General features: G+C 46.6%; 1 protein-coding gene across 6 annotated transcripts in view; it reads right to left on the reverse strand.

Annotated features, from left to right (window-relative positions):
• The window catches only part of arvcfb (ARVCF delta catenin family member b), a 119,730-nt gene that overhangs the window by 20,433 nt on the left and 80,126 nt on the right, over positions 1-19,171 (reverse strand). For 5 of the 6 annotated variants that reach the window (XM_030105051.1, XM_030105048.1, XM_030105050.1 and 2 more), the window contains 4 exons: positions 14,601-14,718; positions 14,279-14,450; positions 13,078-13,095; positions 11,071-11,142 (listed from right to left, as the gene is read on the reverse strand). In XM_030105051.1, the coding sequence (XP_029960911.1) occupies positions 11,071-11,142; positions 13,078-13,095; positions 14,279-14,450; positions 14,601-14,718 (380 nt within the window). The remainder of the gene's footprint in view (positions 1-11,070; positions 11,143-13,077; positions 13,096-14,278; positions 14,451-14,600; positions 14,719-19,171) is intronic. The other variant, XM_030105049.1, reaches the window with a different exon arrangement.

Genomic DNA, 19,171 nt, shown 5'->3' on the forward strand with positions numbered 1-19,171 from the left:
ACTTAGTATGAAGCAATGTTTACGCGTGGCTGTCAGATTGCCCACCAGGGAAAAAACAGGTCGCTTAAGTGGTGCACGCTCTCACTCTGTGTTACACTGCAGCCACTCACTGCTGCCTTCATGTCTGACGCCAGGAGAAGCTGCGTGTCACACATCCAGGTGTTTCCATTTGATAGTCTTAATTGCAGTTGGTCTACACTTCTCTATTCATGCGCGCTCATTCCTGAATTACGGGATATGTGAGCACTTGAATGCTTGACAAGTTAAACATCGCTGTGAGGACAGGATGTTTACAGCCATACAGTTTCAGAGTCGCGGGTTTGGGTGTCTCTCAGTCTGTCCATCTATCACAAACTACAGTTCTTATTTCTGTTTTATCTTAACATCCTGTGTCTTTTCTCCCTCGTCACCTCTTCTTATCTCTACCGCAAATCCAAAATTGCCCATGCTGCTTTTTCTACCTGTGTAGACAATATGTCGAAATTCGAGAGTACACAACGTTGCCATGGAAACCCCTCTTCATTCAGTCCTCATTTGAGACAGTCGGGCGAAAACAGCAAAACAAGAAAAGAGAACGATGCTGCATTTCATTCTTTACGTAACGTGACACAGCGAACCTCTCCTTTCTGGTTTCGCTCAGGCGTAACGTATGGAATGGAAAAACTTGAGAACTAATTTGGCAGCCGGAGTTGATGTAACGTGGAGATCCTTCACGTCTACGATTCCTCAGAAACTAAACAAAACACGAACTTGAAAACTGCAATTAGGAACTGCAGCCTTCTTGTGCCGGGAGTATATTTAGCAGCGGAACGCCGTCAGACGCTGCAGTGTCTGCGAGAGGAGAGACATGCGTATGCATCAGTGTGTCACTGTGCATGTGTGTGTGTGTGTGTGTGTGTGTGTGTTTTTGAGTGTGCAGCGTGTCTCAGTATCACCTTGAGTGCCTGATCTCCTTACGCAGGCGAGTCACGTCCTCCGCCAGACACAAACGAAACTAAAAACTCAAGCAACAGCAAGAGGCTGCTGAGAGAAAGAGATAGAGGGGAAGAAACAGATAGTGCAGGAGAGAGATAAAGAGTGTGGGAGAGGGAGAGAGAGGAGGAGGAGGAGGAGGAGGGAGATCCCACGGAGAGGAGCTGTGTAAGGGGAGGCGGCAAGCAATGTTTTTCTATTTCCCATTCGGCAGTTTTGGTTGCTCAAATGAGTCCTGAAAGTCTGGAACACAGGCTGGAGCCGTCGGACGAGGGCTGTGCTTTCAGCGCACATTTCCCTGCATCTGCCGGGGAGACGGCAACAATGTGGAGACGGGACAGCTGACCGGCGTTATCGCGACGCGCAGGGCGGGAGGAATAATGGAAAGCATGAGGAGGAAGGAGGGCAAGGTTGAATTGTGAGAGGATTTCAGCTGTGAGCGTCGCGCGATGGATGCGACAGCTGTCTGGTAAATAGCCCATAGAGAGGCTGGGATCATTTTAGAGCACAAAAACAGTAATAACAAAGAGAAGAAGAAGCCATCCACAATCTTCTACCAGTAAGAAAAAAAAAAAAAATGATGCACTGCAGCACAAACTAAATGATGTTCTCTGCAGTTTGGGGAGGGGGGGCTGGAATTTGGGTGTCCAGCCGATGGGGAATAAGCCAAGATAATCCTGTGGACTGCTGCTTCTGTGCGTGTTTGGAGGGCGGGCGGGATGGAGCGGTGTGCTAATAGAGATATGGCAGCCACTGGAACGAGGGCCGGAGATAGCGGCCGAGGACTGGAGCAGCAGTGGTGTGAGGTGGAGGAGCTGCAGAGGGAAGGCAGACCACAGCCATGCACGTGTGTTTGGCGCTCTAAAATCGTCCATTACTGATGCTCGCTGGCACTACAGTAACACCGCAGGTGGCGAAGACAAAGGACAAAAAATATTTTCACCATCAAATACCACTAGATTGTGAACACACTGGATTGTTGAAAACAACGTGTCATATTTCAAAAGAAGGAAACCTACGTCAAACATCTCTCGACCACAAAAGCTTAACTCTCAAATAAGTGCAGTGTCTGTATGGTTACAATTAGACAGTACTGTGATGGAACCGTAAGAATTAAACACGCAAAGTTATTTTAGTTTAAAAAAAAATCAAGTTTTTCTTTTTTTCAGTTGATAAGATTCACCTGAAAAAAAACAAAAAATCAAATTACATCCTATTCGTTGAAAATATTGTCCACTATATTTTTGTCTAATTATCACTAAAAAGACTTTTACCTTCTTGAGGAATTCTTTCCCTCAATTCTACTTAAAAAAAAGACGGAATGGAACCGGAAAGCGTGGACTGACTCCACCCGGCTGCTCCGCCTCGGCCCGACCAGCAGCCATAAACCAGCGACGCACGGCGGCCGCCGGGAGGCCGGCCGGCGGAGGAGGGATTTCCTGTGTCTGCTTTGGTGTCGGCACCCATCTCTCATTCAGCCCTCCCTTTGGGTTCACCAACGTACACACACACACACACACACACACACACACACACACACATACACACACACACACACGCACACATAGCTTGGTCAATTTCCCCCACATCATATTTTCTCTCAATGCTAAACCCTGACACACAATATCATCTCTAATAGCGACATAATACCACCCTCATGGTCAAGGGCACAGCGAACCGACTGTGTGTGTGTGTGTGTGTGTGTGTGTGTGTGTGTGTGTGTGTGTGTGTGGCGGTTTGACAGTGTATTTGTGTGTGAAAATTAGCTTGGGCGTGCGTGACTGTTTGTGGACATCTGTATGAATTAGGATTTGTGTGTGTGTGTGTGTGTGTGTGTGTGTGTGTGTGTGTGTGTGTGTGTAACTGTACGAGTCAAATGAAAGGCAGCGAGGACGAGTTGCCCCCGCCGGCTTAAACCGACCAATCGTCAGATCAAACGTGTTTTAAAATCCCAAAATGCTGGTGATTACAGAGCAGTCACACAGATTGACGGCGATGCTTGAAATCTCCCTCCGAAGCGGCGTTTCCTGTCACCCTCTTCCCACTCGCTCCTCTCAGACGGTTCATTCTTCTCTTTCACGGCTGCTGTGCGGTCGCGGAGACCTTGGCCTTTTCCCTCGCAGGCTAACTTGTTTGCGAACACTTTCTGTGCTCCTTCGGAAAATAGCGATAATTTAAAAGCCCGAAAACCGGGGAATTATCTTCTAATACGGAGCATTACTCTGACTTTGAACACTTTTTATTGCGCGCGCGCCGGCATTGAACTGCGCTGGGCTCCTTGTGACCCTCTCTTTCGATCGTGCGCGAGGACGGCGGTCCTCGGGGGGCATTTAGCGGCTCCCGTTTACAGTCTAGACTGTTTACGACCGATATTTCATTTACTGCTTACCAGTAAGCAGGACAGCGGCAAACACTGAAGGGGCTGTTTTTCTCTTTTCTAAGCCTCTGTTGTAGCTCCGGCGACGCCAGTCAGCTGCCATTAATCTGCTTTTAATTAGATTAAAGTGCCTCTCGCAGAAACAGGAAGCGGCGCTCTCGTGCCTCCGACGGGGCCAAACAAAGGCGAGTAAATCTCAGCGCGCTCCCTCCTACTTCCCTGGAATCGCTCTTGTCTCATAATTATCACTTTGCTCCGTCTGCTCAGGTTTGGGGAGAAGGAGGGAGGCGAATGACATGGTTAATCATCTGAAAAGCCTGATGTTGCCGGCTACAGTCGGATCCCGGCACTTTTTTTTTTTTGTTTAAGAACCCCACAGAGAGTCGTAGGAGGAGGCGAGGGCCGCTGAGGTTTTCTGAGAGCGAGGGAAGTTTAGATAAGTTGAGAAACGGTCGACTGCGGCCGCTGCGAAGTTAATGCACTGCTGGGAATTAGAAGGTGGGCCACGACCATCCTTCGCCAAACACAGGTGGATAAATGCTGCCATGCATCAGCGCACACACAAACACATGCTAATCTGCAAGGACTCCACGCCGCTAATGATGCGCAGAGCCGCTTCCTCCCATTCAGACCTCCCAGGAATAGCATTATTATGCAAACCTCTTTATATTCCCAACAAAAGACAAGGTGTTTCCACTTAAATAAACCTTGCGCTCCCCTCATTTGTTTTTTTTTTGTTTTTTTTCACTCCTTGGCTTATTATCACTCCTTTCATCAGTCCTCTTCTGTGAGAGGAGGACGGGGAGTTGAAGGCGGGAGTCGCAGTAGCTAAAATGTCAGCCGCACGCCGCTGGCTATTCGCATAATTAGTGTATTTTCCGTGTTATGCCCGGTTTTTATCATCAGAAACAAAGGCAGGGAAGCGACGGGCAGGAAGGAGGTGTTGGCTTCAAGCGGCGGACTCGGCGGACGGCGGCGCCGCCGACAGACGGCGCGGCCGAATCTGGTTCTGACTAAATCTCAGGTGAAGGCAGAGGGAAGGAAGCCTGGAACGATCAGCATGTGGAGGCCGCTTGTAGCGCGCTGGTGTACAGATCACATCAAATACATCCTTTAAAATCAACGTTTTGGTACCAGAGAGCTGAAAACGCAGACGGAGCAAACGCATAAAGACTGAATTCCTCGAGCTGAACTCACCAATAAACTCACAACAAATACTCCGACTTCTGCAACCCATTCACCGCACCTGCAGCAGTGACAATGACCTTCTGATGTACTGATTAGCGTCAACAAACACTACTTCTAGTCTGTATTTATATAAGTCACGGTAAGTCCTTGGTGATCGCAGCACTTACAGCTGTTTGGCGATAAAGTTTTAATGAGCTGGCAGATAAATGCTGTCAGCAACACAAACAGCGTCTCGCTTTTATAGATGGCGTTGTCTCGTTCTGCGGCGGCGGTGGTCAGGGATCAGATCAACACTTCACAAAACTTGAACAAGTCTTCTGTTCGTTTTAATGGGATTTTGAAGAGATCTGCTAATTCCTGCTTAATTTCAGCATCAGTTTATCTGCCATTACCGCTGGAGCCTGACCCTGTAAAAAGCCACTTTCACAGACTGCCTGCTGACAAGATCTTGTTGCTGTTTACAACTAAAGTTTGTGAAATTTTTCTTCCAAACCACAATGCCAAAAGAACCTGCTGTGGAATTTGTTTTTCGACTATTAATTATTTATTGTCTTCATTGCATTGATGCTTATCTGCCAGATCAGAGGCTCCTGCCCTTTTCTCCCCCTCTGGCTCCAGACGGCCACAAAAGCTTTTAATCCCCGTACGATGTACCAAAACATTGCAGAGAAGCTGAAAGTCGGTCGACACTTTCAGTTACATGCATCAGAATGAAAGCAGGAACTTTTAGAAAAGCAGCAACATGTTTAGGATTCAATTAGGTGCATTATTATAATTTTTCTCTGACATAAAAACACAGTTTGATATTTTCTTATTGTTTTTTATATTTAGAATACAGAATATTCTTTATTTGACCACATAATCTCCCAAGATTCATCTTACATCTCATTTAGATTTCGCAGCAAAGCAATGAATCACACCTCGTCAGACAATGGTCTCCTTTTCCTGGACCAGTACCGTTTTCCCTCTAAACATGACAACATGCAGTAGAGACAGGCCTCGCAACACGCAGCGTGTCTGGCATAAGGAAGGTGTAATGCTCACAGAGATGCAATGGCAGCGGCTGCAGAGCGACACGAGGTGCCAGACAGTCTGGAAGCATCGCTGTGTGGACAAAACGAGACGTGTCAAAACGGCCGCGAGAGCCGAGAGCGAGAAACCATGTGTGACTGTATGTGTCCGTGCAAGCGCCAAATGCTTGCGTGCACGCTTTTTGTTTGTGTGCATGCTTCGAACGCACAACACTGAAACACCGGTGGCGGAGTTTTCCTCATCCGGGGTCTCACCTCGCCGTGAAATGTGGCGGCAGAAGGTGGGGAAGGCGAGGAAAAACAGCCGAGACAAGCGAGCGCTGTGTTCGTCCTGGACAAAAAGGCGAGCGATCCTCGGCGGCGGTCAACGGGCCGCGAGTCAGCGCTCACCATCCGGGTGTTAAATTCCACAATATGAGGAGTTTCTGGACGGAACTGCTGCTTGGAATTCAGGACAATATTATTAATGGCTCCCTGCTGCAACTTTGAGTTGGAGAAACTTTTCCCTCCCTGCAGTCTTGCTTTTCTCAAACCGGCATGGAACAACCACGACGACGCAGCGATGCTTTATCTTAAAAAACAAATAATAAAAAAAAAAAAAAGGATGTGTTTCCTCACTGCAGGAGGGATGATCGTGGAGCCCTCGGGCAAGACGACTGTTTTCGTCTCACCACTGTCGCCACTTCTAAGCCACAGAGATGTAGCAGCGAGGATTAGAAGAATGGGTTTCATGCCACGGAGCCATTAAGTGAAATATTTCTCCTCCATGAGGGGAGACAACAGCTGAGACCAACAATGAAAGTGAAGCTCCGTTTTCTTAAACTGGATTGAGCCGCTGACGTTTAGACTTCAAGAGCATCAGAGACAGCCGTGACTCCGGCAGCACAACAGTCGGCGTTCATTACACCGTGAACAGCGATCTCCAGCGGTTTGATATCAAACAGGGTTAAACAATGAAGGAAAGACGTTTGCACTGGAGCGGTTTGTCAATGCGATAACCTCTCTGCAAATTAAACGCTCGGCTTGCAAGACAAAGCAGAGACAGACACGTAGCGCAGCTGTTGTTGTTGTTGTTGTCTTGAGTGCGGCTGTTTTCTCAGTTGCTCGGTGTGTGTTTGTGAGGCGAGGGAAGCCCAAAAAAACCCTCACAGGACCGGCGAGAGAGCTGCGGTGGCAGAGAACGACAGAAACGAGAATGGGAGAGCATCGTGGAAAGAGAAATACAAGCAAAGCTCTGAGGCGTTTCAAACACAATGCCTTCACGCGACCGCCTGCTTCCATGACCTTGATGCAGTCGGGATCGTAAAACGGAGAAAGATTCATCATGGAGGGGAAATCTCTGCCAGAAGAAACAGTTTTTCTCCTGCAAGCTTTCCGACTATTTCATCACAGAAACATGTGAGGAGCGAGCGAGTTAACCTGGAGGCCAATCAGCATTCAGCTGCTGTGGATTCCTCAAAATGACAATGTTTACTCCAATTAACATTACCCTTCTTAATTAATCTTTCTCTAACGCCGCATAAAGGTTAAGAGCGTTAAAAAAGTATTGCAGCGAGGAAGGAAGATGATCAGACAATTTAAGATTAAAAGTTGAACATTTAATGTTGATGCGAATTTGCATTTTTCCAGATAAGACGCGTCTGAAAGCCCTGCTTACAACAGCACGAGTTAGTTTGTTGAATTTGTGTGATGGATCCTTCATGCTGAAGATGAATGTAGAGAACACTCTTCTTGTCTACTGATTATTTTAGCCTGCTGAAAAAAAAGAAAGCTTTTACAAGCTGTGCAATCAATATTCACCTTTACTGAGGGAAAATAATGCCTTCCTCAGATGTCAAGGTCAAACGATTCCCTGGAACCGGAGCGGTGGTCCTCATTGAAAACACACTCACACACACTCGCTGCTCACTCTCTCGTAACGTGACACAACTCCGACAACACGGCGGAGAGTGACGAGCGCAGCGGCGGGCAGATGAAAGGGGGAGAGAAGAAGAACAACAGCAACAGACGTGGAAATTAATTAATTTGAGACTTCGTTTCTCTGAAGACGGCCAACGACTGTTTCTGTATTCTCTCAACCTTTCTTCCTCTTCAAGAAACAGCGGCCAGAAGGGAAAACGAACTTTTAGGGGGGGGTTCAGCTTCAATTCTTGGAAATAAGGGAGGAGGAAACACACTCAGTCATCATAGAAACATCTCCCCTCTGATTTTTACTCAACTTTTTTCCAATTCTCCTCTAATGAAGCAAACAGGTCCTGCTTCTGGGTTAACACCACAGGCAAGAACTATTCCCTTAATCAATTAGAGAGGGCAGCAGGGGCAAATGATCCAGTCGTCTGATGTTTTCAGAAATGTCACAGTGTCTCCTCAAAAACGGCTGAATTATATTTATCACTGATTTTTTATCCCACCTTATCCAAGTTAGTGTAGACAGGAGTTCAACCACTAGGAGACAAACACAGCTGATGCTCAGATTCAACAATGAATCCCGTCTGACTGAAACATGTTGAGGGAAACATGCAAACTCAGGAAGTCCGGCCTTGAACCGGGATCTTTCTCACTGTGAAACAAGAGCGACAAACCACTGTTCAAGCTCTCCAGATCCTGACGTTGCTGCTTCCTTGAATTCTGGGAGGCGCTGAGCATCTTTCCTCTCACTGTTTTGGTTTTTTTAGTTCCTCTCTGTTTTCATCTGCTCTGATTAAACCAACAAACGCTTCAGTCACAGCAGGAAGTTAATGTCAGAGTAAACAAACCTGAGAAACTCCCTCTATTTTACCTTCCCGGCATCACGCGGCAGACACACACACACACACACAAAGTTAGCATTTAGCGGCGGCTATGAGTTAGTGTTGTGCTTCTTCTGCGACTCTTCGTCTTAAAAAAGGCTCTGAAAGTGAAAAACACATCATGCAACTGGTGTCAAGCTGCATATTCCAGTTAGCCATGATTTCTTTTTTCCCCTCTTCTTCTCGCAGGTTGTCCCCACCACACACACACACACACACACACACACACACACACACAAACACAAACACAAACACACACACATTGAGATTAATGGGTGGCCAGTGCCAGGTCCAGGCTGCCCCCTGCGTTGACCTCTCTCTGTCCGACAGCAGATCAGGGCCGGGATACACATGTAATCTCCCGTATCTCCAGCAGCCATCGCCGCCGAATGAAAGCGGCTCTCTCCGTGCATGCGGGCGCTCCACGGACGACCACGGGACGCGGCCGAGCTCCAAACCAAACAAGCAGGCACTCCTAACGGTCAGCCGCACCTGCAGCCTCCTCCTGTCACCTCCGCTGCTTCCTGCAGACGCAGCCGATACGTCTGCTTTAAAAGCCAGTGCGGGTTTCGCTCCGGTCATTACGCTTCGCATCCACACATCTCACTGTTAGTTTTTCCATCCCAGTCGAACTAATAAACACCCAAATGCCAGCCGGCCCTCCACAATGCGAACCCACTCATTTCGACTGTGCATGACATTTAGGGCTATAACGATAATTGCTTTCTCTGAAGGCAAAACCCCGAAGGGTGTTGTTTGCACATTGTGTAACATAATCGCGGCCCGATTGTAACGGCTACAGATTCTTGGTTGAAGCGTGCTCGCTTGGCTTTTACCCATGAAAACGCAGCAAGTGGAAAATATTAATTATCATCCTTGGAGCTCATCTGCTTCCCTTTACTTTAGGAGTGATGCAGAAAGAGAGAAAAAAAAAGAGGCAAAATCGGCTTAACTTGGAAAAGCACAGCAATTAATTGTGATCTAGTTTAATGGGAGCCCACTTTGCAGCGTTAATGTGGCTAATTAACAGTCAAACAGGAAGTGGTATTGACTTTGAGTGCCTGCCACTAGACATTGATGAAGGTGCCGATGTGTAAATACCACATGAGTGCGTGCAACAAGCGCAGGGCTTTTCCTCAGCAGACGGACGCCGGCCCTCACACACACACACACACACACACACACACACACACACACACACACACCAGAGGAAAGCATTGTACCGAACCATACGCTAACAAATATGCATCGCATTGCCGTCCTGCTGTACCGATGTGTGCGCTGCATGCTAATTCATGTGCGCGGCTGCCTGTCGGTGCCCAAAAACAAAAAAACAGAGTCTGCGGATGCACGTGCACAGAGAATCACACATGATAGCGAGAATGAGCCTCTGCTGCTGTTCGCTGCTCTACCTTTGAAACCTCTAATCAAAAAAAATAAATAATGAGGAGAAAGGAGGAAAGAGGAGGAGGCAGAAAAATCTCCTAATGTGAATAAAAACATTTGTCGAAAAAGCCTCTGCGGAGATCAGGACCTCGGACAGAACATTTCTCAACAACAGCTTTTTTAAAAATGTATTTTTTAAATGTAGGTTTTCTTTGTTATTGACTGGAAATGTTCTGGAGTCCAAGTCCAAGGCTACAGTTCAGCTACAAGTAATGATTTGTTTCAACTTTTAGCCATGTTTATATGAAAGCTCCAAACTATTTTAAGGGGTCAAGAAATATAAACTGCAAAAAAAAAACATGTTGTTTATCACAATACTCTGTAAAAGCTCTGTAAAGGTTGTGGGATCTCACTGAGACAGGACTGGAGCGTCAGGGGAAGCAAAACAGACACTAAACACCAAATACAGTGCAGCATATTGTGCAACTCAAAATATTAAATAATTTCAACAGAAAGTGTATCGGGCCGTAACCTTCATCTTCATCACATCACATCTTTTTAAGACTGAAATATTCATGCCGTTTAAAATCAAGAGGGCTCCACGGCGAGGTTAGCGCTGCAGCAGGCGGGGAAACTTTCTGAGTACAAACCATCGACTCATTCGGAAATTGGTGGAATTCAACACGATTCTTCTCCATCTCTGCTGAGCAATAAGGTTTATGTGACTCAATGTAATTCAAAGTTTCTGTGTCAGTTTGTACCAGGAGCCTCGACGGCTCACACAGCTTCACATGGAGGCTTTCAGATCCCGCTTCTGACGGGTCAAACATTCACTTCCAGAAAAGTCTTTCCTCTGATGTGTTTCTGTCCTAATTAAAATCTTTTTTTGTTTTTTTGTTTTAAATCCAAATCTGAAATTCCAAACGCACTGAAAGACAGGATTATGTCCATATCGCCCGGTCCTGAGCTAAGTAGCCGCCAGCAGCGATAACGCAGCCGCATTCAGCCGCACAATAGACGCTGTTCAGCAGCAGACTTGGTCGAGCTCAGCGTACAATAACCGGCCGTTTTATTATTGCCTCTGGTGCCCCGGTGCATTGCGGCCGAGTTCAACAAAAAGAGGGCTTATGGAATTGTTGCTCTCACAAACTGCCAACAATCGGCCGTCTCTCTGGAAGCGAGCGCGCATCAAACAAAACTAAATCAGCAGCTAAATAGCCGAGCGGCTCTTTGTCCGTGGAAGGCCTCCCCCGCTTCAGCCGACCGACACGGCTGACCTCCAACCAAACCGGAGGACCCCGCGCTGCTCAGGCCCGGCGCCACCTACCTTTGGAGGGCTCGGTACGCTTGGGCAGATCCAGCGTGTCGAAGTTTTTGTCATTCTCACCGTTTTTCCTGCCTGGATAAAAGAAGAGAGGAGGTAAAGTGATATTAGCACGTGACGTCTGGACGGAGAGGAAGAACGAATCAGACACGGCGGTGGAACTGACACGGCGGTGGAGGAGTACTGTCAGTGAACGAACGTGGACTGAAAGGTGAAAGGTCAAACATGGGTGGTTCCTGCTATTAAAGGCTCTAAAAACGGCAATGCAAAGAAAGATGTATGCGATCAAATTTAAGTCAAGATTATAGCTGACTGTTAACTGTACATATCAGTTCCACCCACATTTACAAACAACACAAGGTATGAACACACACACACACACACACACACAGATCGACACCACTTCCTTCATGCACACTCACGTGAACACTCATCTACTTCAGTAAAGCCTGATTTCCTCTCCAGATAAACACTGAATGATGCAGTGTGTGTGTGTGCGTGTGTGTGCGTGTGCGTGTGTGTGTGTGTGTGTGTGTGTGTGTGTGTGAGATCACAGCCCGGCCGGCCAATGCCCTGCTCACGTGCACGTGGACATTCCCGCAGGACGTCACAGACACGCAGACGGACCGAGCGGGCGCTTCCTGGGCGGCTGTAAAAGTTTCCGTGCACGTGGCCTGACGTGCGCCGTCCGGGCTGAGCCGCCGCTTCCCTTCAGGAAATCACTTCATATAGTTCTGCTCACGTAAACCCATGAACACGAGATAAGAACTAACCTGGAGGGCAATCTGTGATTTACATCTGAGGTTTATTTACACAGAAACTGATCGGAGACGCTCCAGTTTCAATTAACAGAAACGGAAATTAGAGCTGAAATTACTTATTAAATAAATGAATTTAATAAATATGTGTATAGCTATAGCTATTTAAGATTTTAATTATTTAGTAAATCTATAATTTCATACAGTTACAGTGCAGTTTTAGTGTCTCGTTATTCAACACAAGGAGGAAGAATAAAAATGTTTCTTAAACAGGCTGAAATGAGGATGTTTGCTTGTTTTCTTCTGTTTTTTTTTCCATATCAAATTAAACTGATTTATCACCTATGTTTTTGTTGCATACTAATTTGAAAATGAATCAATTGATAAATTACTTCTTTGCCGTAACAATTCTTACAGATAATTCGCTGTTTGAATTAAAATATAAGCTAAAAAATCATTTTTATGACTCTGTAGCCACAGCCTTACTGTGGTTGTTGAGAACCGCCGTTTGAACAGTCTCACATCTTCTGCAGTGAAAGTTTCCTCTGGGAAACTTCCAAAGCTTTGCAGTCAATGAAAAGGAATGTTTATTCATCATAAAACTGACGATTCTTAAAGATGCGCCAGCCAAAGAACGGGACTTCATATCGACAATTTCTGGAGAAACGGGGATTCTACATCAACACTGTTATCGTCTGAAGCTGACATCCACACAACACACACACAAACACAGGGTCTGCAGCAGAGCTTGACATTTACGCTCAAATTGAACCCAGAGTAATCAGACTGAAGTTTCCCAGTTGATACTGGGATTAGTTTCATCTTGAAAGAAGAAGAAGAAGGAAAAAAAAGACGTCCAGCTCGGTTTAATTGGCGGTTATTTTTATCCCAGCATCGATTCTTTTGATCAGTCAAGCTCTGCTTAACAACCTGACAGAAACAGATGGACTTACCATGTTTACCCAGCTCTCCTTTCTGCTGTCACTCATTTTAAAAGACTGATGGAACTAAGCGTGGGGCAGGTGGCGTCTACGATACTCGCTGCTACAGTGGAGGGGGGGGGCATGGCGAGGGAACGCATGTGTAATGAATGAAACGCCCCAATTTCACAAAGTCCTTGGAAGTTTTTCAGGTTTCTGGAGGACGCCCAGACTACTTCTAACTATTTTCTACCACCAGGGGGAAAGGGTGAGGGAGGAGGAGGATGGAGAAGCTGAGGAGCGGAGGGCTGAGGGGGGGGGGGGGCACTCACCTTGATTAAACCATTCCTCTATAGTTAGCCAAGGAGGCAGCAGCAATGCCAAAAAAACACAAAGCAGGGAGAAGAGGAGAAGAACGGTGAAAAAGATGTGTGTGTAAAGAAGCAGAGCAATACATTTCACATAAAACAAAGTCTTTTTTCTAACTGAACAAGGAGGGAAAAAAAAGCTGAAATACAGAAAGAAGAAAGCAAGGAGGCAGAAAAAAAAAAAAAAAAAAAAAAAAAAAAGAGAAGAAGCAGCGAGAGAGCCATTAACAGTCTATAGGTGTTCTCTGGGAGGCATGTTCAAAGAGCCGGCATCAGTCGGGTGGCTTTTTACAGCGAGAGAGAAACAGTCAAATGATGATTTAAGTGTGAAGAAGAAAAATAAAAAGGTAGGATAACGGAGAGAAGCTCACGAGTGACAAAGACGAAAAGGAAAAAAAAACGGAGTGTCAGACGGCGAGTCACTGTGAAGATATATATGTAAACTGCAGAATTTGTTTAAGTGCTTCATTAAAGTCACAGCGTGGGAGGAGCAGAGATGGAAGCAACAGCCAGGAATCAGACTGTTGATTAAGAGAAACAAAGCGGCGTTTCTCATCATAATAGTACACATTACAGCAAATGTGACAGGGAGCTGAAACAAACCGCCGCGCTCTGCCGACGGTGTTGCTGAACGGGTCGCCGCGGTGACGCTTTACAGCTGCACCTGAGTGTCTGCTCTCACAGAACACCTTCAGGGTCTGCAGCACTCTACTGAGCATTATTCTCGAGTGTGTGTGTGTGTGTGTGTGGTAATTGGCTTTCCTATATTTCTGTACTACATGTAAGCTCCGTGGTTTTCTGACCCCTGAACCGACGGGACTCGCCGCAGAGCCGTTAGGGGCCGGGGGTGGGGGGTCAGCGGCTCGCCGTCGCACCTCATTGGCCGACTGATTAATGGCGGCTGTTATTGTTGTACAGCGGGGAGATAACGGTGTAATTTAGCGAGCAGCCCGGGAGAACACCGATTAAGACATCTTTAACAACACAGACGCACACGGCACATCTGCTCAGCCGAGGCTCTAACCACCAAAACTTCCCCGTGCTGCAGACGGCGCCGTGACGGATATCTGGTACCATCACAGCCATTTTCACACAGGTCTGACGTTCCATGAACGGTTCTGATGAGTGTTTATGGTTGCTGGTCTCCCTCCGCCTTCCATCTCACCTTTGGCTTTCTTGCCTCCGAAGCAGCCGGCGTCGTCCTTCTTCTTCCTCTGGAGTCCCGCCGATCCGGGGGCCTGCGGCGCCGACGGGTCCTGGAACTTCTCGGCCCCCGGCACTTCTTTGTGAACGTGGTAGGAAAGGTTCCTCATAATGCAAACACAGTTCTCCACAGACTGGGAAGAAGGAGGAGACGAGGAGTTTTATTGACATTATAGCTGCATTACAGCTTTAGGCTGGATTTAAAGTGATACTAGAGGAGAGGAAGTGAGGAATGCGAACCGACTGCGGACTCATGAATTCACTGAGCGGTCTGCATGTTCTACCTTGTTGTCCATGTCCTTCTTCCCCACGGCGGACTGAAGAGCGTGCAGCAGAGCGTCCACCAGTCCGTCACATTCCCGCAGTCTGCGCCGAGCCTCGGCGCCGTCCGAGCTCACGTTTCTACAGAAGCAAAGCAACACAGATATTTAAGAAACACGCACACGGAGATACGGAGCAAGAAGGTGTAAAATCCGCTAAAACGGTGTCAGCAAATTATTCAAAATGTTACAAGTCTTCAAAAGCAGGCATGAAGTCTGCAGAGATCTGAGTAGAAGGAAAATGCATGTTTTGAAGATTGGCAATAAATGTAGCCTGTGGATGATAATGAAGAGCAGACGAGTCAAAGCTTAGCTTCAATAGGCTCATATGAGCGTGACGCAGCGATACGCGATACCGCAGGTTCACATGTGACCCCTGGCCTTCATCCTTCCTGCCTGCCTCAAGGCACACGGTCCGAAAACCAAATGGCTCCCGGAGTAATCTCTAAGAAAAATGATGAATATGAATTTCATTGTTGGTCCGGAGGGAAAATGCCGTGTCTGTTCCATCCTGCCGGTACGACGGCGGCAGCGCTGGGGCCGTCTTAGAGCCGCCGCCTGACTGACTGTGAAAGGCTGGGCTTTAAAGAGGGTTAAGGGATAGCCGGGGCTCCCCGCTCCTCACTGGGGACTTCATTTATGAGGGCTTCCAACCCACATAATCCCATTAGTCGACCCCCAGTTAGTCCTGTGGAAGAGCGGCAGCCTTGCGGAGGTAAGCAGAACCGCGGCGTTGTTTAGTGCTGCGTGGACCGAAACGCGCCTAACACCCGGCACATGTGGACGTTTCAATTTACCAACAAAGGAGGCAGCTGCAAAACTATATTTAACTCCCGCGCTCGCTGGTGATCGCCTGCTTTTGTCCTTGACGTTCAGGACCTGCTCATAAATCAAGCCCGTCCATCTTTAAAAGTATCAAAAAACGGTTCCCGCCTCCCTTGTAAACAAACCCAGCGAAGCGCCTGCCGCGGATTTATTTGACAGGAGTGAGTTTGGGGGCAGACAGACAGCAGAGTTTTACTGTCAGCTGTCTCGTTTCGGGGAGCAGTTGTCTTGCGGGAGGTTTACGGGCGGGCATCTGTCACCGGAGACAGGACAGGAAGCCGCCGTTGTCTCCGGACAAAACCCTCCACTGCTCCAACACCTAGTTCTTTCAAGGGTTTCAGGTCTAAAGGTTTATGTTTGTTGTTGTTTATTGAACCGTCCGACAGTTTAGCTGCTGCTGGGGTTTGAATAATGATTCCGTGAAGCCAGTTCTTTTAATACAAAATGATGAAGTGCAGATATAATGAAGGATTGCAGCTTCGTCTGTTATATTGTTAGTTCTTATCCCGTCAATTCAGGTAAACATATCATTTTGAATTGTTTTTGTTGTCATGTGTATTTGAATACACACCACAGATAGGCTTTATTTAAAAAAGACCAACTATTATTTCAAGAAAAGTAATTTTTCACACAGCAAATAAACGCAGACTTCAAAACAAATGAAATGTCAAAACGACGGTGCTGCTGACTGAGTATTCCCGTCCTAGTGGTCAAAGTGGTCATGAAACAGACTCAGAGAAAACTGGAAGTTTCAGCAACAGTGGAGCTTCTCTGCTTCTTTTCTGTCTCGTTAAAATGGGAACAAACTTTCTTCTTCTTGTTTTTTGGCAGAAGGAAAATGAAGAAAAGCTCTTTATCACTGAATGATACGAACATCGTCATTTTAAAGGAACATATTGGACTGAAAATGGATGCTTGAGCAGTTTACTCTACTAAATACTCATAATGAACATTTGAATCGTACGTGCGGTGAGTCCATGAATAAATGAAAAGTTGGAAAATTCCTATTTCTTATTGTAAACAATCCTAACTAAATTGCGAAGTTTTTAGAATGGAAAGTAATTCCAAATGAGAACTTCCTGAGTTCCCAGGAAAATATTTTCCAGCCAGTTTTCAGTGTCACTTGGATCATTTCTGTCATTTTCTAGTGACAAAGACAAAATGGGACACTTCCTCAAGATCTATTTTCAGGAAAAATGTACTAATCTCTGTTTTCTAGTTAAAGTGGGTCAAATGTAAAGAGGCTGGAAGGAGCAGAGGGGCGTGCGTTCAGATGTCCATCTGTGTCTTCTGCTGTCCGCCGAGACGCCGGCAGCCCGTCACCCTGATCTCAAAGTGTCTGTAGCGCGTCTGCTTTATCAGATGAAGCGTGGGTGTGAAGGTCACTGCGAGCCATGCGGCCGTTAGAGGACAATGGAGCAGGTGGGAGGAGCAGACTGATGGAGATGGATGGAGATGTGGCCGACCTCTGCTATCGCCCCACAAGGTCATGAGAGCGCATGCATCTCCTGGTGTGGGCCGTCCTTTAACACTTATTGACTCCAGATCTACTCTGAGATTCAGTGCACTCACTCAGCTCCTAATCTCCTCCTCATTCTTGGATTTCCTGACATTATGTCTGAATGGGAAAAGGAAGAAGAGCTGAAAGCAGAATGAGCAGAATGAGATGACTGTTCGCTGTTATCTGTAAAGGTGGCTGATCATCACAATGTATGTAAAAATGTGATAATTAGATGCTTTTTCGTGTCATATTCTGAGGCCGTATAGGCTGAATGCAGCCTGAACCACTTCAACTCAAATAAACACACATGTATACTGAGGAAGAACATTTAAATGGCGAGAGTGTTAAACACTATCCACCATGTATCCACCTAAAATTATTTATTTTAGTGCTCAGTGTAGACATACTTAACAATTATAACCGTATTAATGATGCATTTTATTTGTAGAGCATTTCATTGTTTCTTACTGTTAAAAACAAGTTCCTCAGTGTCATAAAAACTGCCAAACCGAGTCTTTTTTTAACAGAAAGAAAAGCCTCCTGCTCGCGCTCGCTGCAGATAATCTCCTCAGAATGTTGCTGCTGAGGCATCAAAATGCAAAAATCATCACAACCGATCAATACCGTGGAACGCATTATTGCATTCTAATAGAGTTCAACTATTATTTGTGCAGAAAGTGCTTTAAAACGTACAGTAAGATCATAAAGTAATGGCTCCTCAGTAAAGAACTTGAAAAACCGCCATCATATATAAACTCCAATAACATACAGGATGTGTCCTCTGCAGAAAGTCACTCCCTGACCTATAACTCCACACATCAACACTCTGAACATGTTGTGAGGTTCTGCATGTGTGCATGTCTAAGTGGGCCGACGAGACGGAGCCCTTTGCTGTCGAGCCGTCAGTCAGCGATGGCAGGTGAAGCAGGAAGACGGAGGCGTGTGCTAAAAGCCGCTGGGAGCATCTGAAGGTGAGCAGAGCGAATTCTGGAAACAAAGTTGGTGTGAATATATTGAAATTAATGAGGACCGGACTGAAAGTTTTGACAGGAGACTTTTGACTGCAAACTCTGTGAGCGAGCTGGGTTCGAGGGATCGAGGAGGCACGAGTTTCTTAAAAAAAAAAAAAAGGGAGAGAGATTTACGCTATATGACGCACATGTACCAACAGTCTCCTGTAACAAAACTGCTCCCGGTTTCATCGAGGCGGGAGCCGTCTCCGCCGGCGTGCGTAAACAGATTCTCCCCGGCATCGGCGCAAACCCCGCGTCCAGGCAACGGCGGGCTGAGTTGCTGTTGCCATGGAGACACATCCTCGCCAGCAGGGGTCCGCGTCAACGGTCAAAAGAGCGACAGACGACTGAGAGATTTTGGTGATATGTGTGAGATTAGTTTGTGGCATTAATGTCCAATCTGCGGAAAAATAAAAAAGAGCGATAGGGGAGGGGGGGCAGTGAGGAGCAGAGGTGGTGATGAAGAGGGGTATTTCCCAGAATGCCATCTTTCTGCATTATGAAAATCATCATAATAGAATTTTTCTTTTTTTAGGTAAAGTTACATGATTTTTTCCCTTAAATAGTCTATAGATGAAGTAGTGGAGAGCAGTGAAAACTACGTGCAAGGCGTCTAATCCAGTGCAGTAATGTGTGAAATGCATGCTGGTAGAATTGCGTGGTGCTGGGTTTGGATGGCGTCTCGTCACAGACGTCCACCAGCCCGCTGCGCCGTCTCGTGCAGGAGGAGATCTGGATTATAGTCTAGACAGGCTTGGCTGGCTGGCCCGGGTGAAGGCAGCACAGCCAGGCGTGCAGCGCCGTAACACACACACACACACACACACACACACACACACACACACACACACACACACACACACACACACACACACACACACACACACACACACACACACACACACACACACTCTCTGTCTTTCACACTTTACTACAGTCTGTCACTCTGAGGCGCAGCCAAAGAGGCAGATTCAGCGGGGAAGGTAGAAGAGAGGAGATGCACGGAGGGAAGAAAGCTACTTGGAAGTTAATAACAGGAACTCCGGATCGCTGCACTCAAGTTGTCACACTGAGTTGATAACGGCATTTAAAAAGAGGACGCTCCACGGCTCTTTCCGAGCATTTTTACGTGACACTTCAACGACATTCAATTTCACTTCCAGCTCTTCAGCTAGATTTTTCTATTTTTTTTTTTT

Source organism: Salarias fasciatus, chromosome 12 (assembly GCF_902148845.1).
Source record: "Salarias fasciatus chromosome 12, fSalaFa1.1, whole genome shotgun sequence".
Taxonomy (NCBI): Eukaryota; Metazoa; Chordata; class Actinopteri; order Blenniiformes; family Blenniidae; genus Salarias; species Salarias fasciatus.